Genomic DNA, 22,873 nt, shown 5'->3' with positions numbered 1-22,873 from the left:
GGTTACCTTTTCATTTTATTGGTAATTTCCTTTGCTGTGCAGAAGCTTCCAGTCTGGGGTAGTCCTGCCTGCTTATTTTTTATTTTGTTGCTTGTGCTCTAGGTGTCACACCCAAAAAATTTTGTTATCAATACCCATGTCAAAAAGCTTTCCCCTCTGTTTCCTTCCAGGCGTTCTGTGGTTTCAGGTTCTACATTTAAGTCTAACTGGTTTCAAGTTAATTTTTGTGAGTGGTAGTGGTCTAGTTTTTGTCTTTTGTCTGTGAATATCCAGTTTTTCTAGCACCATTTATTGAAGAGAAGTCTTTTCTCCATTGAGTGTTCTTGGTCCTGGTTTCTATGCTTGATCTCTGTTCTCGTTCTGTCCCTTTCTCCTCTCCACAACCCTACTTCTCTCCCTTCCCTGTCTCTCCCTCCCCGTCTCTCCCCCTCCCTGTCCCTCTCTCCCCTTCTCCATCTCTCCCCTTCCTCATCTCTCCCCCCTCTGTCTCTCTTCCCCTTCCCCTGTCTTTCTCCTTCCCTGTCTCTCCCCCTCCCTGTCATTCTCCCCCTCCGTTTGTCTCTCCTTCCCCGTCTCTTCTCCTCCCCCATCTCTCCCTGTCTCTCTTCTCCCTCCCCATCTCTCTCCTGTTTCTCTCCCCCACCTGTCTCCCACCCACCGTTTCTCTCCCCCTGCCCCTCTCCCCTGTCTCTCCCCTCCCTGCCTCTGTCCCTTCACTTCTCCTAGTAGGATTGTCACCTTTGTGACCTGCCCTGGTTATTGCTGCAGAGGTGACTCATCATCATCGACAGAGTCTGGGTCACCCCACTGACTTGGCAGCCTTGGTATCTCATGTCCATTCTCCCTCTAGCTAGTGTGTGATTTGTTGTCTTGCCAACCCCTCACACGATAAAAATTGAACTTGTTACCTGGCATAGCTGCTTCTTGCCAACATGCTCCGTGCTATTGTGGGAGATGTTCAAACCCCAGTGGCACTGTATACTCTTCCTTGCCCTGGTGAGCCATCTAACTTCATCTCTACTGATGGCCCCTCCAGAAGCCAGGTGAACTTTCTTAGCAGCCCCTGGCAGCAGCCCCAGGTGGTGGTCCTTTGCATTGCCCAGTGCTGTACTGATCCTATTGCAGCTATGTGAGCAGCTGCTACTCTTAATTCCATTTTGCAAATGAGAAAACTGAGACCCTAGGTAATGTACAGCCAGGGGCCAAGTGAATGGTAGAACCATTTACTGATTTCAGAGCCTGTATTGATGTCCAGTCGTGTGGAACACAGCTCTGACCATGGTTTCCTGTCTGCTGTCATTCCCTCTGCTCTGTGCCCCAGTCCAGTGTTCCTTCATGCAGTACCTGCCTCTTCCTGTGCATCCATTAGCCCCACAAGGAGCTCACACAGTAATGGAGGGCACAGAGAGGTATCTGACCCAGGCTGGGTCGACCAGCAATGGGTGATCCTGTGCACGCAGCACCCAGAGAAAACCCTGAAAACAGGGCCAGAGAAAAGATGAGCATTGGACAACTCATTGGAACTGTTTTTCTGAGTTTGTGTGCTGTGCTCCCTGGGGATCCCAGGAGGCCAGGCTGGTATTGCATGCTATGACTGTCCTGCTTTTGTTAGCTCTTTTTCTCCACCTCAGGTCAGAAGCATAACCAGTCATAAAGTAGTGGGGAAAGTCCTTTGTCTGTTTTTGCCTAGATTAGGATCCCTTTGCATTTGAGGTGTGTTGAAACCTAAATCTGAGAGAAGATTTTTGACTTTCTAGCAGCAGTGCCAGAAGACTCAAGATACAGAGGGCAGGGAGCCCTTAGCCTACTCTGTGTCATGTATTCCCTGCTGTGCTCTGCAGTATGTACATGTCTCTGGGTCTTTGGGGTGAGGAGGGCCGGCTCATGTGAAGTCACAGCAGATGACAGGAGAGGTGTGTTGAGCTGACTGTATCCATTCAAAGGATGGGATAGAAAGAAATCATTAGTTCCCAGAGGGGATTTGTCCACGCCCTAAGGAGGATGCTGTGGACAGGCTTATGGGTAGAATGCCACTGGGTGTGTCTGTGACACTCCCAAGCTGAGTGTGGGTGGCTGACTGTGTGGTTGCCCTGCCCCACAACATCCCATACTAGGCGCAGAGATCACCTGGCTCTCTGTTCTCAGTAGTGTGCAGACCATGAGCTGGGGTCCTGTGTAGAACACTGTCTTCTTTCTCTGGGCACTTGCTGTGGCAACTTGTAGTTCTTTGCAAGCCAAGGAGATGTTTATTCGAGCAGGAGTAAGATGTGGTGAGGGTCCTGCCACTCCTGCCAGAGTGAATGTGGCTCGGCCCTGTGGAGGCCTCTCTGTCCAAGGGGTAGTAACCTGTAGCACGAAGTGCAGGCCGCCTGCTCTTCAGTGGAACTGGGTCCACTATCATGCACAGACATGGCTCTTACTGCAGAGCTCCTGGAGAACTTGCTGACAGCAGTGGAGAGAAGGCCTGGAAGAGTAAAAATGTTAGCATCCTTGGCTGCTTCATTAAATAAGCAGGATATCGGGTTTTTTTCTTTGAAAGCGCGATCTTCTAGATGTCAAATGGTATGAACATGTAAGTATAGGAAAGAGCTGAGGATGTATCTTTTTTATGCAAGATCTGCAAAGCATTGGGCCATAATGAGCAACAGAGACATTTTCCTCTCGGTTCTACTTTTTATTTCTAGGAATGTTCCGGAGAATCACAGCAGCTGCCTCTAGACTCTTCACGGTAGACAGCACCGACGGCAGTTTCTATGGCCTAGAGAGGCTGAACGCCCGGGTGCGTGCCATGGTGCCCACACATCCAGCCCTCGTGCTGCTCTGGTGCCAGATCCTGCTGCTTGTTAGCCACACCGACTACCGCTGGTGGGCAGAGGTACAGCAGACCCCCAGGTACGTTTGCCACCTGCCAAGTGCCCTAGGTAGCCCCGGAGGCCAGCCCACTCTCATGTGCCGGAAATCTGGGCAGCTTGAGATTTGGCCCCGTTTCTATGAGACTTCGTACTGGTTGTGCTGAACGTTAGCCATCCTCTCTTGGACTCTGCACTGTAGGGAAAATGTGGTTAGATTAGAGGCATTCAGAGTAGGTGCTGCTTTCCAAATGTGGTTTCTTTGACAAGTTCTTTTACACGGTTCCTCTTGTGGATCATTCTTGTCATGCTGTGTCCCTCCTGCTAGGCTCTCGTCCTTAAATTGGTTCCAGAGTCAGACATGTTGCAATGTCTTAACTTCATTATAAGGTAAATGTGGTGCTAGTTATTCTTAGATAATGAAGTAATTAATTACTGAGCAACATTTCAAAACTGCTTGGAAATACTCTATTTTTTGTCATTCAGAAAGACTTATTAAGTATCTGATTGAGGGTGACCTCCTTTTTGCTAAAAGTTTTCAGGGTTAAGCCTTGATTTCTGGGCACTGTCCTGTTCAGACATTTGAACACATGTGGGAATAGAAGCTTTGCCGCCCATCTGCCAGGCTGTCCTCAGTGCAGGGTTTCCAGAAGGCTCCAGGGCCTATGGTGAGGAGAGGAAGCAAGGGCTGCAGGGCAGAGGTCAGCTCCTTTCTGTTCAATGTAGGAAGGCTGAGCTGTGTGAAGCCTGGGGTCCCCTTTGGGTCACTCCATTGCTTTCAGCTGGAAGACCCAGTGTTACTAGGCATTATTCAGTATCTGTTCTGTGCTATATGCTGTGGGATATGCAAGGAAAAAATGTGTTTTCTGCCCTCAGTGTATTTATAGTTTAGTTGGGGAAGACCAGTGAAAACATTGGAAAGGCCTAGAGAACGTTACCTACTGTAGGAGTCAGGAACAGAAAATGATTATCTGCTGCAGTGATCCTTCAGTGGACATAAATCAACCGGTGAGCTTATTAAAATCGGGTTCTGGTTCAGCAGATCACTGTGGGACTCAGCTTTTCTGTCAGGCTCTTCCGTGGTGCTGATGCTCTGGTCCATAGAGCACCCTCTCTGTGAGGCCCTGAGTCCTCAAGGAGTGTGCCAAAGAGCCACTGGGGGAGCTCATTCCAGGGACCAGGACTGTGGCCCAGCCCACCACCAGACTGGACAGCTGGGTACCTTAGGAATTAGGATCCCTGGGCTCTTGTGTTCTCACCATCTCCCCAGACAACTCCCATGGGACCCAAGGTTGATTTATGCTGGGCCAAGACTTGGTGGGGTGGGGCTTGAGTTAGCTGCTACTGCTAGCAGGTGTGTGCAGGTGGACAGAAAGTGAGACATCCACCAACCACCCAAGTGGGTGTGTGAGCCAGTGAATTTCATCCTTCACTCTACTCCCCGCTACCCCTTCTCTCACCTCCCTTCCTCCTCCTCTTCCTTTTCCTCTGCTCCTCTTCCTCCTGCTGGCTGGAGGGTGGGGAAGGCAGAGGGAGACCCAAAGTGGGTTCAAGAGGAAGTGGGCTGGTGGACCCTAATCTGATAATTAGGAAACAGGAGGATAAAACATGTAGAAAGAACACTATTGGAATGATAGGGGAAATTTGAATGTGAGTTCTAGGTGTTTTGTAGTAATGAGGAGTTCTCAGGGAACCCCTGATGAAGTTCTTAAGGGCGAAGTGGTTTCACCCGCAGAGTGCTCGTGTGGTACAGCCTAAAAAAGTGTGTGCGTGTGGACTGCATATGTGTGCCTGCATAGAGTGCATATGTGTGTATGTGCATAGAGTATGTGTAGAGTGAACTTCTGTGTGTGTGCAGTGTGTACACATGTGTAGAGCATGTGCATGCCTGTGAGTGTACATGTGTGGGATTCACGTGTGTGTAGAGTGCGCATGCAGGTGTTTAGAATGCATACATGTGTAGTGTTGTAGTGTGTGCATGTATGTGTACATGTATGCGCCCATGTATGCAGTGCACATGTGCAAAGCATGTGCATGCATGTGGCATGAGCACGTGTAGTGTACATGTGTGGGCACGTGTGTGCAGCGTGCACATGTGTATGTGTACAAAGGTGGCAACATATTAGTGATTGAACCTAGGTGAAGAGGTGTGATAGTTCATTGAATTAATCTTTCACCTTTTCTGTTGGTTTGAAAGTTTTCAAAGTAAAAGTTAAGGAAAAAAAGATACGGAAGCAGGGGCATTTTAGATCATACATTCTTGGACAATTCTTGGGAGATTTGGCCTAGAGGGGAAGAGATATGGGACATGGGGTCGTGAGTTCCTCGTTTTCACTTCTGGTCCTCGTAGTAGATGCTGAACAGTGCTTTGTTGTGGTTTTCATGTGCATTTCTCTGATAACTAAGAATTGTTTTTTCATGTACTTATTGGCCATTTGTGTATCTGTCTTCTGTTAGAAAATATGTATTCAGATAGTTGCCTTTTTTTTTAATTTGGCTATTGTTACTGAGTTGTAAATTCTTTATGTATTCTGGATCTAAGTCAGATGTAATGTAAATTCTTTTCTCTGCATCTGTGGTTTGCTATTTTATTTTTTTAATGGTTTCTTTTGAAGAGCAAAAGATTTAAATTTTTATGAAATCAAGTATGTCGGGTTTTCTGTTTCATTCTTTTTCTGTCCCCTCCAAGTACCTACCCCAGGAGCATGAAGATTTTCTTCTCTGGTTTCTTTTGGAAGTGAAATAGCTTTAGTGTTTACCATTCCGAGTTAATTTTTGTGTATGCCAGAGCATGAAGGTGAAGAGTCATCTCCTCACCCAATCCCCTGAAGGGTGGTTCTTTCAGCATTTTTTTGTGAAAACATCCATGCTTTCTGTCTTGAGTTCCCATGGCACTTTTCTCAGAGTGCCGTGGGGCACGAATGTACGAACCTATTTGCAGACTCTTTTCACGGCCCCCGATTGGCCCCTCTGCCAGCCATCACGGCAGCACTGCCACCACTTGGTCACCTCAGCTGTCCTGCCAGTTCCCCCACTCTTTTGTACTTCTAGAATAGTTTTGGGTCCTGTAGGTTCTTTGCATTTCCATGTTTATGTTAGAGAATCAGGGGGTAAGTAAGTATCTCCAGATGAGCCTGCTGCCATCTGACTGAGCTTGGAGCCAGTCTGGAGTTTGGGAAGAACTGGCATCCAGCGTCTGGTCCTTCAGTCCTGGAGCATGGTCTTGCTCCATGTATTTCAGTCTCACAGTGTTTCATGTGCAAGCATTACTTGTATTTTATATATTCGTCCCTAAGCATTTCATATTTTGGAATGCTCTTTTAAATGGTACTTGAGAAAGCGTTTCATTGCTATGGCATGCTGCTAGTTTATAGAAATGTAGTTGGTTTTGTGTACCAACTGCACATCCCGAGACCCAGTCCAGCTCACATAGCAGCCCCAGGATGCTTTTGGGGCTCTGCAGGGTTTTCTGTGAACACAAGAATATCATCTACAGGTAAAGACTTTTCCCTTCTTCCTTTCCCAGCCTTATTCCTCTTGTTTCTCTTTTCTGCCTCAGGGCACTGGCCATCTGTACAGGGCTGATCTCCCTGTCTGTGTGTTTCTGTTGGGGTCCAGAAGTGTCATTTCCTTCATGACCCCTGTTCATTTGAGGTCCAGGGGGGTGGAAAAGATGGACTGCAGCAGTTGATAGCATTTAAGACACAGAAACTACAGAGGTGTTATTAATTGCAGTGTTTCACTTAACTTTTTTTTTTCTTTTAAGTTTATTTATGTCAGTAATCTCTGCACCCAACGTGGGGGTCAAACTCACAACCCCACGACCAAGACCTGCACACTCTCTTGACTGAGCCGGCTGGGCGCCCCTCACTTAACTTTTTATTTTTTATTTTTTATTTTTTTATTTTTTTTTTTTATAATTTTTATTTATTTATGATAGTCACAGAGAGAGAGAGAGAGGCAGAGACACAGGCGGAGGGAGAAGCAGGCTCCATGCACCGGGAGCCCGATGTGGGATTCGATCCCGGGTCTCCAGGATCGCGCCCTGGGCCAAAGGCAGGCGCCAAACCACTGCGCCACCCAGGGATCCCTCACTTAACTTTTTAAACCAAAGAAGATAAAAGCTAATTTAGTCAGTGGACTTAAATGCTTGAAAATCTAAATAGCTCTGAGAGCCAGCCATTGTCAGAGGCTGCCATCGTCCCTCTTGCTTTGGGAAGCTTTGTAACTGGAGCTTCCACCAAGGTCACGGTGCTTCCAGCTGGCTGGGTGTGCAGGAAGACCAGTGAGTGAGTCCATTCCTCTGGTCTGCTATCCTTGATCTGTGCCTGTCTTTTTCTATACATGTTTGGCAAGACATGTGTGTGGTCTATATTTGGTGAGTGTGTGGCATTTGTGTTGCGTGGATCATGTGTGTGTGGTGTGTATGTGAGTGTTTGGCTCTTTTCATGTTAGTAGGAGTTAATCTCCTAAGTGTTCTCCATCAGCTCCAGGATGCCCCTGTTGAGACTACCTGCTCCTATTCTGATGTTATGTCAGAAGCCTCTGGATCTGGGAATTGTATTCCCTGAATTACAATAACAAATGCTTAACCTAGTCAGTGTTTAAAATAAATGAGCCAAAAGTGGATATAGCCTGGGATTTGGCCGGTGTCCTCATTCAGCTGTTTGAAAGCATGCTGTGGCTGTTCATAAATCCAGGAGTTTATGAGTTTTCTTTATCCTACCTAATTCAGTTTCCCTTTTTATAACATCTTGTATTGTTCTCCTCTGTTATCCTGAATAAAATTAATGGATACTATAACCTAGTATGCCGAAATTTCATATAAGTATGTCACAATGGTATCATAAAGATAAAACTAAAGGAAATAGTGTAATATATTGTGATTCTTAAGTGCTTAATGTCCCCGCTGTGTTTAGGGGGAAATCACTCGCATACATGTCCAATAGCCCCAAGGGAGCAGAGCTTTTTTTTTTTTGGGGGGGGGGGGAGCGGAGCTTAGACCTACTCAGACCTATGCTCTAACACACCCCAGCAGGATGTTGTAGACAATGAGTGTTTATTTCCAAAAGATAATAAAAATGAATTACTTAGAAGTATGGAATACAAAATACAAGCTATTTCGATTCATAGATTCAATGGGAGCCCTCCCCAGCCTGGTGCAGGCAGGCTCTCTGATGAGTCTTGGAAGCCATACTCTGGCCGCATGGCCCCAGGAAGCACTTGCTGCTGCCACAGCAGGATCTGCTCTTGTCTGCTTCTTGTTTGGGGGGGGCTCTGTCTTCATAGGCTTTTGATTTATTTCCAGTCTGCCTGGCCTCTGGTGGCCTGTTACAGTCTTGCACGTGCCGTGGCACTGGGGGTGTGGTGTGGCCACCCCTTAGTTCCAAGGCTTGTGTGTGCAGTCATGTGGAAGGTGAGGCGTTCATTCACCATTGGTACCTAGCAGCATCTGTTGTGAGGTCTTCGGGGCTTGCCTATTAAGCTGGGACTCCATTTGGATTAATGTTGGTTGACCTTCAAATCCTACTGCTAGGATTTGAATTGCAAACTCTGCCTCTTTTCCTGCAGAGGCTCCCCTACCTTTGTGAAATGCAAAGTCACCACTTGAAGAATAGTCACACTGGGGCTGGCAGAGGGTTAAAAAGAGATTATTTATTTATTTGAGAGACAGAGATAGTGATAGAGATAGCGAGAAAGAGTATGAGCAGGGAGCAGAGGAAGAAGCAGATTCCTCACTGAGCAAGGAGCCTGACATGGGAATGGATCCCAAGACCCTGGGATCATGACCTGAGCCCAAGGCAGACATTTAAGCAACTGAACCACCCAGGAGCCCCAAACGTACTCTTTCTGTATCAAATATTGTCAGGTGAACACCACTACAGTCGCGGTACAGGACAGCATCACCACTTCAGAAGGTTCCCTGTGTCTGCTGTGGCCACCCTCTGCCCCCCACTCTCCCAGCCACCGGTCTGTTGCTCCATCCCTTTGTTCAGCATAATGCCATATGGATGGAATCACATGATCTATAACCTTTTGAGTCTGGCCTCGTCGCTTAGCACAGGATATTTCAAGGTCATTTGTAGCATTGCATGACCAGTGGTTTGTTCTTGGGGCTGGCGAGTAGTATTCCATTGTAGGGATAAGGACATCTGGCGCATCCATTCACAAGTTGAGAAAAGGGAAATTGCAGTTTGAACATTTTTAATCTGTGGACTATTTTATACCAGTTCTCTTATAAATCCTGAGGTGCTGTAGAAAAAGTTGATACATTTCAGAATATTCTTGTCCTTATGTGACCTCCGTCCCCACTAAGCCTTAGCAGAGATGCACAGGCTCTTTGTCACTGAGGGAAGAGTATTGTCCCAGACTCCAAATCGGGGGCAGTTCACAGGTGTGATGACACCTGTGTTTGAGGGCTGATGGCAGCATCAAGGGCTCCCCAGGGTGTAACCCCTTGCACTGAAGAGTGAAATAACCCACTCTGGTGGAGGAGTATTGCAGAAGTACTTTCAGATAAGGTTTGCGTGGCAGCACGTGGGCAGGTGAGAGTTGCAACATTTCACTAGTAATTGTTTAGGAAAATCTGACCTCGGAGGGGCTTTCTCTTGGCAGGCGGGCAGCGTTCATGCAGACCCACACGGGGAATCCCGCAAGCAATCTCTGTGTTTTCTGGTGCGCCTCGTGAGAGCCCTGGTACCTGAGTGCCAATTGGAGATGCAGCTTCACAGCAGGTTCCACTTTCAGTCGAGCACTTGACTGTTTTCTGTTCTCTTGACGTCCGGACACATTTTGCCATGGCTTAGAAGTAGGCAGCTGAGAGTGGGGGGTCACATTCAGGTCACTGGAGTACGGCAGGGTTTAGGGCCCCCACCTACCTCAGCACCGGAACTGCACCTAGTCACCTTCTGCTTTGAAGATGATCTTATGCTGTCCCAGAAACATTGTCAGCGTGTCTGTTTCTTCTTCCAGGAGACGCAGTCTGTCCAGTACCAAGTCACTCAGCCCCCAGATGTCTGGAGAAGAGGAGGATCCTGATGCAGCATGCAAGCTTGGGATGTGCAATAGAGAAATAGTACGAAGGGGAGCTCTCATTCTCTTCTGCGATTATGTCGTAAGTTAGGAAACATGAGTCCCCGTGGGGGCAGGGGGCTGGAGCACCCCAGTGTGGGTGATGCTTTTACAGAGTGACCTCCTACTGCCCCTTGCCATCAGCACGGGACCTCAGCAAGTGTTCCGTCCTGCTCAGGCCGGTCACAGACATGGAGGTTTGGCTGCGGAAGATTTCACTCAGCTGCCGCCTATTTGGCGAGCGTGACTTGGAGTGGGGTTCTGCTTTAAACGCTGTTCACCATCTGTGCAGAGGGCATTGGTGTCCATTGTTACATTTTAAAATGGATTCTTATTGGAATGCCATTTTTAAAAAATAACTTTTGTAGAGTTTTTGACCATAAAACTAGCATCACGTGTTTAACATAGAAGCTTGACAAAAACCAATAAACAGAAGAAAATACAGTCTCCTTGGAATTGCATTACGCAGGAAATCTGTTGTGACATTTGGCTGGGATTTTGTACTTTTTCTCTACCGATAACAGCACATGAGTTTCTTTGGCACAAATATGGCACCATGTTTATGCTGTTTTCATTCAGCAAAGCATGTGATGTTCTCAGTTGGAAAAGGAAGAGGGCTCCTTCACACAACTAGTTATTACACAGATTTTTTGCTGCTGTTTTTTATTGATATTTTTTTATTTGCATCTATTACATTGAAATAGTTTTTCTATCTTGTACTTTTGAGAAATAATTCATTATAATTGTATAATGTTATCTTTCATGGAAAGGTAAGAAAAATATTAATTTTATAAATTAATACTGTCAAATTATCCCACATGGAAAATATTAATCAGTAATCAGATGTCAAAGAATTGATTTCATGTTACAATTTCTGTCTAGAAGGATTATGAATTAAGATTGAAAGCCAACACACACATATTCTAAGATGGATATTTATTTTCTTAGGAATCTTAAATCTCCCCTTTAGTGTCCGTTTGATTAGTGGAATCTATTTCTATTTTAGATTCAGGAATTCTGTCAAAACTGTGACAGTTTCAGAGAGCCTATTTCCTCTGCTGACCTGTCAGGACTAGAGAACTGGGGAGCACTCTTGGGCGGCTAGACCAGAGCCTGGATGGAGCGAGGTCAGCCATGCATGGGACTGTCACCTGCTCCCTTGTGTCATGGCTCTGGTCCAGTCACCTGAGGGCAGGAGGTGCTGCCCCTTCCATTCTACTGCCCTGGGGTCACTGTCTTTGGCAGGTGTGCTTGGCCTTGCCCTGCTCCTCCTCTGGCCCATGGCCAGTGTCCCTCAGAGGTGCACCAGAGCATTACATTCCCCTGGTGGGCAGTGTCTGATGTCCAGCAGCTTGCGCCACAGTGTAGGGGTGAGGGTGACGGAATCTGTGAAGTAAGTCCAACCCCGATGATTGTTGGTGGTCAAACACTAGATAGTTTCAGTGATGATTATAATTTGGAATTTGTTTTCCCATCCTCCTTCTTCTGGCCTTTTCTTTGGCATCCGTGTCTATTCTGTCCTTGTCTGCTTGCGAATGAGTCTGTCACTTTCTCCTCAGTGTCAGAACCTACACGATTCAGAGCACCTAACGTGGCTCATCGTGAATCATATCCAGGACCTGATCAATCTGTCCCATGAGCCTCCCGTGCAGGATTTTATTAGTGCTGTTCATCGGAACTCTGCTGCCAGTGGCCTTTTCATCCAGGCAATTCAGTCTCGTTGTGAAAATCTTTCCACCGTAAGTCTCCTTGATACCAATTGTGCCAGTCCGTTTTTTTCTCTGCCCTAAGAATGTACTATTGGAATTTTTAAACTGCCAATTTCCAATTGGCAAAATGTCCTTGTTGCCTTCTTTCTGTCCACTGCCAGCCTACCACTCTGAAGAAGACGCTTCAGTGCTTGGAAGGGATCCACTTCAGCCAGTCGGGTGCCGTGTTAACCCTATATGTGGACAAGCTTTTGTGCACTCCGTTCCGTGTGCTGGCTCGCATGGTCGACACTCTAGCCTGTCGCCGGGTGGAAATGCTTCTGGCTGCAAATTTACAGGTACTAGAAAAACAATGACACTGATTTTTTTTTTTTTAAGATTTTATTTATTTGTCCATGAGAGACACAGAGAGAGAGGGAGGCAGAGACACAGGCAGAGGGAGAAGCAGGCTCCATGCAGAGAGCCCGATGGGGACTTGATCCCGGGTCTCCAGGATCAGGCCCTGGGCCGAAGGCAGGCGCTAAACCCCTGAGCCACTCAGGGATCCCAATGACACTGATTTTTATTGAGAACTTAGCAGGACAGGCAAAACAGTTGCCTAGTTTTTTCCTCTACAGGCATATTCTTCATACACCACTGAGAGAAACGTGTATAAGATGTATAAGTTGTTCATTCTTTTGTGTGCCTGACACGAGCGCTTCTTGTACTTCCTTCCAGTCTGCCTTTGCTATAATACACTGTACATGTCATTTTTCCACTTTCCCAAGAGTATAGGGTTATTTTGATTCATTGCGTGTTACCCACTTGCTGACCTGTTCCTCCTGTCTACTTCAGAGTGGCATGGCCCAGCTGCCAGTGGAGGAAGTGAGCAGAGTCCAGGAGTACCTGCAGCGTAGCGGGCTGGCCCAGAGGTAATGCGATGCCCGGGCTTCCTGGCTTCGGGAAATACAGGCTTAGATTTATTTATGAACTCTGGATGAGAGAAAGACGTGCTTTGCATGTGAGTATGCTGTGGAAAGGCCCTCAGAGACTTTCTAAATTAAGCAGACTGGGATCTCACTTTATAAAGTGGTAACAGAGATTCGGCCTTCATTTCTTGGGCTGGTTGAGGGGTCATATGTATCCGGATGGTCTGTGTCCACCCACCTATGACAAGTAAAAATGGCAGTTACCACCTTGATCTGAGCAAAGTCAAAGCATATAACTTAGCTGCTAAGTAAGAGAGGGCAGTCTGAAAGATGTTACCTAATTCTTGGCATGCATCTCTTTCTGGTATTTGTCCCCTAATTCTGCCTCATAGTCCTTTAGAAATCTTCATCAGAAATCATGACGTCTATTATCTATTTCCACAACTAAATAAATACTTTTTACCTTTAAATGTTACCTTTTCCCTCCACACGGAGGAAGACGTGTGTGTATGTGTGTACACGCACTTACATGTATGTGCACGTGAGAGAGCAAGGGAGAGAATAGAATAGGATTGCCATTGTGTAGCTTGTTGCTGGTGTCTTCATTTAGGAAGGCACCTAACCTGGTATGTAACACATGGTTTGGTTGATTTTTTTCAGTTTGCTGAGCCCGGTTATGTTGTGATTTGCATTATGAAGTTGTTGCTCTCATAGAAGATGGTAGAAGGTCAAACTATTATTTTTCGACTCCAGAGTTAGTGTTTAGACCAGATGAAGAAGATTATAAATATCTTGTCCTAAATGAGGTGCTTGTTCTATGAAGTGAACATAAATTTGTATAAACTGTATTGTGTTGGGAGAATCAATGGGAGATTTTGTGCACTCAGATTTTAGAATAGATGATCTATTTTGTATTTGTAAAGAATGCTTTTATTAGCTATTAAACCACGTAATGCCTATTACGGTGTTTGAGTATTAATGAAATGTCTGCAAAACATTTGTGGCATATGAACTGTGGTTATTAAAAATAAGCTAGAGTCTGAATTTGCATTATGATTTGTCTGAGTGTTGTTGAGGCAGCTCTGAGGATAAAGTGTCAAACGCGTTGCATCTCGCTTTAAGAAGCCACTGTCGTTTCCTAACCTATGAGACTGTGCCCTAACCCCGCGTGTGATTGGATTCCAGACACCAAAGGCTCTACTCCCTGCTGGACAGGCTGCGTCTTGCCACTGCACCGGGCTCACGTGGCCCTTCACCTCCAGTTACCTCCCACCCGCTGGACGGGGATGGGCCCCTGGCACTAGAGATAGTGATTCCAGATAAAGTAAGTATTCAGCTTGAGTACATATGACACACAGGGCCCATTCCAGGCCCTAAATACTCTTTTACATCTTTGGCAAATCCAGAGTGTGCAGTGGGGCAGTAGGATGTCCTGGCACCTGGCACAGCCCCCAGGGCCTCTCAGCCTGCTGTTTGTTGCCAGCAGTGGTCAGGGTTCCATCACTGACAGGATGCCTAAGGCCCAGCCCAGGTCATTAGTAGGAATTATGGGGTGAGAAAGAAAATGCTGACTTGGGACACTCATGGCCTCAGGGAGAGGGATATCAGCGTGGTTCACGGGAGAGTCAGGAGAGGAGTGGCCATAGCCTCCATAGGCCATTGTGCATACCTGCTTGGCCTTTCTCCATCTCCTTAACCCCACTGACCTCCTGTGTGTTGAGCACACCACCCCAGGACCCTGGTAGACTGTCATCACCCTTGCTGCTCACATCTCAGAGCTGGGTACCAGTTGGGGCTGTAACAGATCCTTGGTACTCTGCTTTCCTGGAGGGAGGTCAATATGGATATGAACTTGGATTTTGAAAACCCATAGCCCAGGCACAGAATGGCAAGGTTCAGGTCTCTATTGCATTGGCCTTGGAGAGAGAAGAGCACTACAGACAGCCCAGTAGAAGATGTTAGCAGCAGAACCAGATGAGGGGTGGCCAGAGGGTGAAGGCACAGAGAGGAGGGCCTGCTGCCCTCATACTTGAGCTGAATTAGGAGGACACTCAGGTATTCACCAGGTCAGGGAAAAGCAGAGGCTGTCTAGGTGGTGGCAGCAAGTCAAAGACACAGCCTACAGAAAAGGCCTGTGGTTTGGTGAGCAGCCGCATGGCTAGTTAGAATCCAGTTGCACTGAAGCTACATTCATAGTCCAGAGTGGGCCACAAGATGTGAAAGCACAGGGCAGAGAAACAACACATGTTCAGTAGAGTTGAAGCCCCTTGAAAGCCATGCCAAATTTCACTGGGTTTCCCACTTTTTTCTTCTTCTCAGGACTGGTACCTACGTCTAGTCAAATCCCAGTGCTGGACTAGGTCAGATTCTGCGCTGCTGGAAGGGGCAGAACTGGTGAATCGGATTCCTCCCAGTGACATGAGTACATTCATGATGAACTCGGTACGGCAGAGAGCAGCAGGATGCTAGCAGGATGCTTGACTTGTTTTATCATCATGTGATCAACTTAGGACATGTGGCACTCACTTTTCTGCCTTAATGGCAGACTCTAATCCAGACAGGATGGAGCATGGGGGACTCTAGTCTAGATGGGACAGGTTGTGGGGAAAGTCTAATCCAGACAGGGCAGGGAGTGGGGAGACTGATCCAGATGGGATGGAACATTATTTCAGCTACATTAGAATCCAGAAGGAGGTAAATTGTGTCTAATTCAATTTTTCAAGCATTTGAAAAGAGGTTCTCTTAGATTGCAATCTGTTCTCATAACAGTCATGAGGAACAGTACTAAAATGGTGTCATGGTACATGATTTAACCAATTCTTATATTCTGGAAATTGATTTTTTTTTTTAAAGATTTTATTTATTTATTCATGACAGACACACAGAGAGAGAGAGGCAGAGACACAGGCAGAGGGAGAAGCAGGCTCCCTATAGGGAGCCTGATGTGGGACTCGATCCTGGATCTCCAGGTTGTGACCCAGGCTGAAGGTGGTGCTAAACCACTGAGCCACCCGGCTGCCCTAGAAACTGATTTTTAGTAAGACCCCTCCCCTTATTTTTGGTGGTGAGGTCCTCCTGGCCCCACTACTTATAGTGAGGTCCCTGTACCCCTACTCCATATGGTATGGCCCTCCTCGCTCCATGACTTGTAGTTAGGCCTTCCCCGCCCTCTCACTAGATGTCATGAGGTCCCCATCCGCCCCGTTGAAGTTGTGTAGGCAGGCAGGCAGAGCTGGCCCAGTGAGGCCCTTGCAAAGCACCGAGTCCCTGTCCTCAGCTCCTAGGCAGGTCCTGTGAGGAGTGGAGTCCCCGCCTCCCATAGCAGCCACAGCTATAGTAGGTTCCTTCCCAGACCTCCTGGGATGAGCAGCTAATTAAACCTTCAGGTGTTTTAGTGCTGCCTCAATATGTATCAAGTGAATGAGGAGCAGCAGGGGTCTGGGGGATGACAGGGTGACTGCATGAAGGGTGGGGGGCAGCTAAGGGTGGGCCAAGTATGGATAAAGAGACTCGGGGTGGAATCCACACAGCGGTATGTGCCTAAGCACCAATTCTTCAGTAGTTTGACAGTAAGAGCTGTACTGAAAAAACAGAATTGGCTCACAATCAGTTTGCTGAAGCCATTTTAAGCTCCATTTGGTGAAAGCTGATTTGCTGAATGATAAATTTGCTTAAAGATCTATTTATTGGGGGCAGCCCAGGTGGCTCAGCGGTTTAGCGCTGCCTTCAGCCCAGGGCGTGATCCTGGAGACCGGGGATCGAGTCCCACGTCGGGCTCCCTGCATGGAGCCTCCTTCTCCCTCTACCTGTATCTCTGCCTCTCTGTGTGCCCTTCATGAATGAATAAATAAAGTTAAATAAAATAAAAAATTAAAAAAAAAATCTCTTTATTGAATTTTCCAAATTCAGTAATTGAACTTTTAATAGCTTTGAAGGTTCTGGCTGTAGCAGAAAGGTTCAGTTTTGGTCACTGATGATGACCTATGCTTTTCTGAATGTTACCTAATCAAGATGAATATTCTGCCTGAAAATTGGCCCCCCAAAATCCTTAACATCTAAACCATCTAAAAAAATGGTTTTTAGAAGTTGGCAAAACACAAGTTGATACAATATCAAAGAAATGGCTGTATTTCAACCACGGTTGTGGCTCCTTGGATTTATTTCAGCTGCGTTTGAACATAACTTGTCAAACTTTGTGAATGTTTGGTGTTTCACTGGATTTCTTAGGTGCCGTGTCAGCTTCATTTTGTATTTTTATCAGTTAAAAATTACATGTTGAATTTATTTCAAACAAATTTGAAAAAAAAAAAAACAAATTTGAAAGCATAAAGAAATTTAAAATCTTTCCTTAATATTAAAGTACCCCCAAGAAACCAGAAGTGTGCTTCAAGTAGCATATGGTATTTATTACAGGAAACAGAATATTCTTTAAAATACTTTGTTATGGTATACTCCTTTGTGCTTTCTCAGAAATGTTTGCATCATCCCTTCTTCAGTTGTGTTTTTCTTGCCTGGTTGAAAGTGTGTAATAGTTGTTGAACCTTTAACATCCTGATTCAGGAATTCAACTTAAGTCTGTTGGCTCCATGCCTGGGCCTGGGCATGCGCGAAATCTCCGGAGGCCAGAGGAGTCCCCTTTTTGAAGCAGCTCGCCTGGTGACACTGGACCGCGTGACCAGCCTGGTCCAGCAGCTCCCTGCTGTCCATCATGTGTTCCAGCCATTCCTGCCTATGGAGCCCACTGCCTACTGGAGCAAGTTGAACGATCTATTTGGTATTTAAAATAAAAACTTCTTTTATTTTTAAAAAATGCTGCAGAGGCAATATTGTGCTTTGCACTGAGTAAAGATGAGCAGTAAATGCTGTTGATCTAATAAACAGAAAGCATATGCGGAGGTAGCTGAGAGGCAGTGCCGGGGACCCTGCTCTGGATGTCTTTTGGCATGTTTGCCCCTTTGCCGTTCCCCAGCCTAACCCCAGAGGAACCCTGGAATAGACCTCAGAAGAAGGTGCATTCTGAGTCACACACAGTTGGGTGTGTGTGTGCAAATATATTTCTGAGCTGAAGGTGCCTTCAGATTCTCAGAGAATGGCCTGACTGCCTTTCCTAAGTCATGAACCCTTGCTAGAGTTGCGTTCACCCCCAGTCTTGTGTTCTAGGGGATGCCGTGTTGTATCGGTCCTTGACCACTCTGGCCCGGGCCCTAGCCCAATACCTGCTGGTGTTCTCCAAACTGCCCAGCCATTTGCACCTACCTCCTGAGAAGGAGAGGGACACTGTGAAGTTTGTGGTCATGACCCTTGAGGTAAGAGGCAGCTCGGGAAGTTGGTGTTTCTGTGCTAAAGGACTGTCACTAGAAAAATAAGAAGGCAGTTTCATCTGAAACCCAGGAGCTGTGTGGTCCGACAGGGTCCTCTCCTCCCAGGGACAAGAACTATAGGTGGTCAAGTTCCACATCTGTCCTTACTTTCCTGTGCACACTCACACCCCTGACTGTGTGGGTTTCTCACAGGTGCCTTATGACATTGACTGCATAGCACTTCCTGTCCCCACTTTAGAGCAGGCTCTGGAGAGCCAGGCTTGGGACCAGGGCTCCCACCCACAGTGTTTCCCCTCTGTGTGTGTCTAGGGCGAGGGCACAGGTCTCAGAGAAGGGTCTGGTAGGGAGAAGCAAGGATGATTGGAGGGATGAGCAGAAACCTTTTAGGGATCTCCCAAATAGTGTAGGGAGTTATGTGCTTATGTGTGGATCTCTTTCCTTGATTTTAAGATGCCTTTGATCTCAGGACAAATATCCATTAAATATCTTTTTTTCCAGGGAAAAGGAAGCACTGCTAATGTAGTGTGGATCCTAATTTTAGATAACTAAAAATAACCCGGGAAAATTATTGTTTTAAGTTGAGTAACAAACCTAGATGTTTCAGCCATAAGAAATTAAACCCTGTGTTAACACTTATAATCACCCCCAAAATGTGTGCATATCGTGCATTCGTCACCTTTCCATACAACTTTGGCAGAGTCTAGCCTGCATCCTTGCAGCCAGAGAGCCTAAGCTGTGTTTGTCAGCCTAAGCAGGACATGGCTGTCTCAGCATCAGCTCCACCTGCCACTTCATAGGTGTCAGGAGGGCAGTCGTTCATGAAGTGATGAATAAAAACACCTGCTTGGAGCTGGGCCAAGTCAGACATCTCAGTGTGGTGGTGAGCAGGCTAGCAGGCAAACATACAGTGACAGTACATAGTCATGACTGTCAGCAGCAGTCCTGTGATTGCCATGTGCAGGGCAAAATGCTTCTATGCATCCTCTTATTCAGATCTTCCTATAATTCTGCAAGATGGACTCTGTTATTCCCTTTTTACAGATGAGGAAAGCAGGGCTTAGCGAGGTTTGGTGGCTTGTCCAGGTTTCACCCACTAAGAAATAACCCATTGGCATTTGAACCCAATCCTGGCCATTTCCAGGACCCATGCTCTTAGATTCAGCCTCTATGACCAAGGCAGAGCCTGCCTGCACCCTGGGAGCCCTGAGGAGGAGCCTAGCCTAGAGACCATGTGGCAGGGAAGGATTTCTAGAGGAGCCCACAGAGCCGAAGGAAGGAGGAACAGTGAAATCAGGGTGGCCATTCTGGCAGAGAGGCAAGCCCCAGGCAGTTTTGGGAGCAGTTGGTCAAGCTTGGAATATAAGGGAGTAGGCAACAGGGTCTCATCCCTCTGGAAGCATAGTCAGGACCCACCAGCCTCTCACTGTTGGGACAGTTCCCTGGCAGCCTGGAGATAGGAAGGAAGTGGGTCTTATCCTTCTGTAATGCTGACCCTCCCCTTTAGGCCCTGGCATGGCATTTGATCCATGAGCAGATCCCACTGAGTCTGGACCTTCAGGCAGGCCTCGACTGCTGTTGCCTGGCTCTGCAGCTGCCCAGCCTCTGGAGTGTGCTCTCCTCCCCAGAGATGGTGACCCACGCCTGCTCTCTCATTCACTGTGTCCGCTTCATCCTAGAAGCCGGTGAGTCTTTGACCACAACAGGTTTCTCTCCTCTGTCACGGGATCAGTAGTCAGCTCTGCAGATCTAGTCACGGACGTTTATTTTGTGTCACCTGTTTTCCAGGTGCCAAGCAAGGAATTGGGGGTTACTTGGTGGATAAAATATGGGCTTTGTGTTCATCTCCAGTGGCTTGGATTCTACACTAGAATTGGACTTGAATTTGCTTTTGTAGTCATTTTGTTTAGATTTTGGCATTCTAACTTTCATAAAAAATACTCCTAATTTTATGTCCCTTTGATCTCTGGTCCTACTTGACTGTTTCATGCTTTTAGTCCCAAATGACCATAAGATTTAATAAGATTACATTAAAAAGATTGTTTTCTGTTATAGTCAAAATGCTTGTTTCTATAATGCATTGTAATATTAATGTATTATAAAATAAAAGTGACATTCTTTTCAAGGGACAGTGTCCTTAACAAGGGTCATTAGCCAGAGTTTCTCAAAAATTAGACATTATAGTTTACATGTTAGAGGGTGTTTTGAAGTTTCATTGTTTAAATTGTTTTCATCTGTGCATTTGTAGTCAGCTTGAAAACGGAGATCTGGGGAGTAATTTTTCAAAGCCAGACTTCTTGGGGAATTGCAGTGATGCTTTTAGCAGTAATGAATCACGAGCTGTCTGATAAAAACCTTGAGGACAAGAGGTGCCAAACAGCAGGCAGTGGACAGATGTAGAAATCTCAGCATAGACGTCTAGTCTCATGAGCTTCAGACAAGCCTGGAGACCTGTCCCTGTCTAAACTTGACTCCAGGAAATCCAGAGCTCCTCTGGCTGAATCTGTCTCCTTGAAATGTTATAAGGCTCCATAAATGTGAGACTTTGAATAAAAAGGAATGGCAAAAGTGTTTGGAAATTGTTCTATTGTGACTTCCAGTCGTGGTGCAGCCTGGGGACCAGCTGCTTAGCCCAGAAAGGAGGGTGAACATGCCAAAGGCCGCCAGAGTGGACGAAGTAGATCCAAACACACAAAGTAAGTCTCGAGCCGTTCTTTTTTTACCCAGTGTTTTTGAGGGCTTGAAATTCATGAAGAGACTTTTAAAGGGGTAAGTGTAGACACCTGAAAGCTTACTTAATGCAGCTGCATCCTGTTGATTATCTTTAGATTTGGGGGCAGTTTGAGCACAGCACCTCACCTGTGCTCTTTCCCCTGCTAACACACTGGCTCTAGTCATACAGCTTTCTTTGGTCCCTCCAAACTGGGCTGGGGTGTCACTCCCAGGCAGCCCTCCTGATGCCCCCCTTTCATAGCTGCTCCTCTGCCATCACCGCACTCCCTGAGAGCAGGGACTGCCTTCCCTCTGTGTGCCCACTTTCGTAAATGCTCTAGAATGTTTACCGGGTGACAAACAAATACGTGGAAATACCCATGTGACCGTCAAGCAACCTGAGTGTCTGTTTTGACCTTCTCTGGGGGTGGATGTTTAAATGAAAGTTACTGCTCTTCCTACAGAAAAAGCATCCACATCCTATCCATCGGAACTTCTTCTAGAATTAGACGTGTGCCATAGCTGTGTACGTTCTTTGTCCTGAGGCAGGTCGGGAGGAAAGCACTTGGCTGAGTGACTGCTTGTCACTGGGGGGCATCTGGGTGTCCTCAGCCAGAAGGTGTGGCTGGAGTGCCACCTGCAGCCCATCCACAAGATGGGAAGCACATGCCCACCTGGCGGTTCTTCAATGCCTTTTTTATGGAATGCTCTGGAATACCAGAGTCTTAGCCATGCTCTGGTGGCTTCAGAAGCCATCCTCTTTCAGAGCAAGTACATACATGCTTTGTCATTTGCCAGCATTTGTACAGACCAGGTAAGGATGACATTTTCCTGTCATTCATCTTCAGCAGGTGATTTCTCTTCCTGTGTCACCTGTGTGTAACCCTCAGACACAGTGTCCTTCGGTACACACAGCCTAGCTCCTTGAAACTCTGTGGTCTGTCAACCCTTAGTTCACGCGTTCATGGTTTCTTGTTGATCCGTGAGGGAGACACACACTCACCTCCCTGCTTGGCCACGTTCTAGCTGAGTGGCCATGGTGAGTTCTCATCAGTGCTTCAGGGAAGGTACAGGTGGCACTAGCCTTGGATTGGTAGAAGGATTAAGTAAATTCATCCATGGATAGCACCCAGAACAAGTGCCAGTCTTGTTATAAATGCTCAGCAAATATCACCATAATTTTCTCATAACTTAAATTTCTATCCATCTGAAAATAGTTCAGGCATTTCAGGGGGTCAAGTCAGAGCAGACAGGCTCACAGGCTGGAGCCTATTTAGATCACGTTGATTATGCTTATTCCCCACGGCCCAGTTTAGGCTGGTTTGTTTAATCCTGGCCAGAGGAAGAAGCTAGCTCTTTTTATCACCTTGATAGGGTGAAACCTCTTAAAGATTGCCGATTAGGGGCTCCTGGCTGGCTCAGTTGGGAGAGCATGCAACTCTTGATCTTGGCATTGTGAGTTTGAGTCCTGGGCACCGAGTTTACTTAAAAAAAGTATTAGTAGGGGATCCCTGGGTGGCTCAGCGGTTTAGCGCCTGCCTTTGGGCCAGGGGCCCAGAGTTCCGGGATCGAGTCCCACATCCGGCTCCCGGCATGGAGCCTGCTTCTCCCTCTGCCTGTGTCTCTACCTCTCTCCCTCTCTCTCTATGTCTATCATGAATAAATGAATAAAATCTTTTTTTAATAATAAATTTATTTTTTATTGGTGTTCAATTTGCCAACATACAGAATAACACCCAGTGCTCATCCCGTCAAGTGCCCCCACCTCAGTGCCCGCCAACTAGTCACCCCCACCCCCCGCCCTCCTCCCTTTCCACCACCCCTAGTTTGTTTCCCAGAGTTAGGAGTCTTCATGTTCTGTCTCCCTTTCTGATATTTCCTACCCATTTTTTCTCCCTTCCTGTCTATTCCCTTTCACTATTATTTATATTCCCCAAATGAATGAGACCATATAATATTTGTCCTTCTCTGATTCACTTATTTCACTCAGCATAATACCTTCCAGTTCTATCCACGTCAAAGCAAATGGTGGGTATTTGTCATTTCTAATGGCTGAGTAATATTCCATTCTATACATAAACCACATCTTCTTTATCCATTCATCTTTTGATGGACACCGAGGCTCCTTCCACAGTTTGGCTATTGTGGACATTGCTGATAGAAACATCGGGGTGCACGTGTCCCGGCGTTTCATTGCATCTGTATCTTTGGGGTAAATCCCCAGCAGTGCAATTGCTGAGTTGTAGGGCAGATCTATTTTTAACTCTTTGAGGAACCTCCACACAGTTTTCCAGAGTGGCTGCACC

The 22,873-nt window shown here is 46.6% G+C and overlaps 1 protein-coding gene across 2 annotated transcripts in view; it reads left to right on the top strand.

Moving 5' to 3' along the window:
* HTT (huntingtin) overlaps positions 1-22,873 on the top strand; it is a 146,002-nt gene that overhangs the window by 97,991 nt on the left and 25,138 nt on the right. For both annotated transcript variants that reach the window (XM_072737636.1, XM_072737635.1), the window contains 11 exons: positions 2,685-2,892; positions 9,822-9,963; positions 11,480-11,659; positions 11,791-11,967; positions 12,464-12,540; positions 13,723-13,861; positions 14,857-14,979; positions 17,098-17,311; positions 17,698-17,843; positions 19,363-19,540; positions 20,456-20,551. In XM_072737636.1, the coding sequence (XP_072593737.1) occupies positions 2,685-2,892; positions 9,822-9,963; positions 11,480-11,659; positions 11,791-11,967; positions 12,464-12,540; positions 13,723-13,861; positions 14,857-14,979; positions 17,098-17,311; positions 17,698-17,843; positions 19,363-19,540; positions 20,456-20,551 (1,680 nt within the window). The remainder of the gene's footprint in view (positions 1-2,684; positions 2,893-9,821; positions 9,964-11,479; positions 11,660-11,790; positions 11,968-12,463; positions 12,541-13,722; positions 13,862-14,856; positions 14,980-17,097; positions 17,312-17,697; positions 17,844-19,362; positions 19,541-20,455; positions 20,552-22,873) is intronic.

The sequence above is a fragment of the Vulpes vulpes genome, chromosome 14 (genome assembly GCF_048418805.1).
Source record: "Vulpes vulpes isolate BD-2025 chromosome 14, VulVul3, whole genome shotgun sequence".
Taxonomy (NCBI): Eukaryota; Metazoa; Chordata; class Mammalia; order Carnivora; family Canidae; genus Vulpes; species Vulpes vulpes.
The sequence above is the reverse complement of the archived record's forward strand: the minus strand, read 5'-3'. Positions and strand labels throughout refer to the sequence as shown.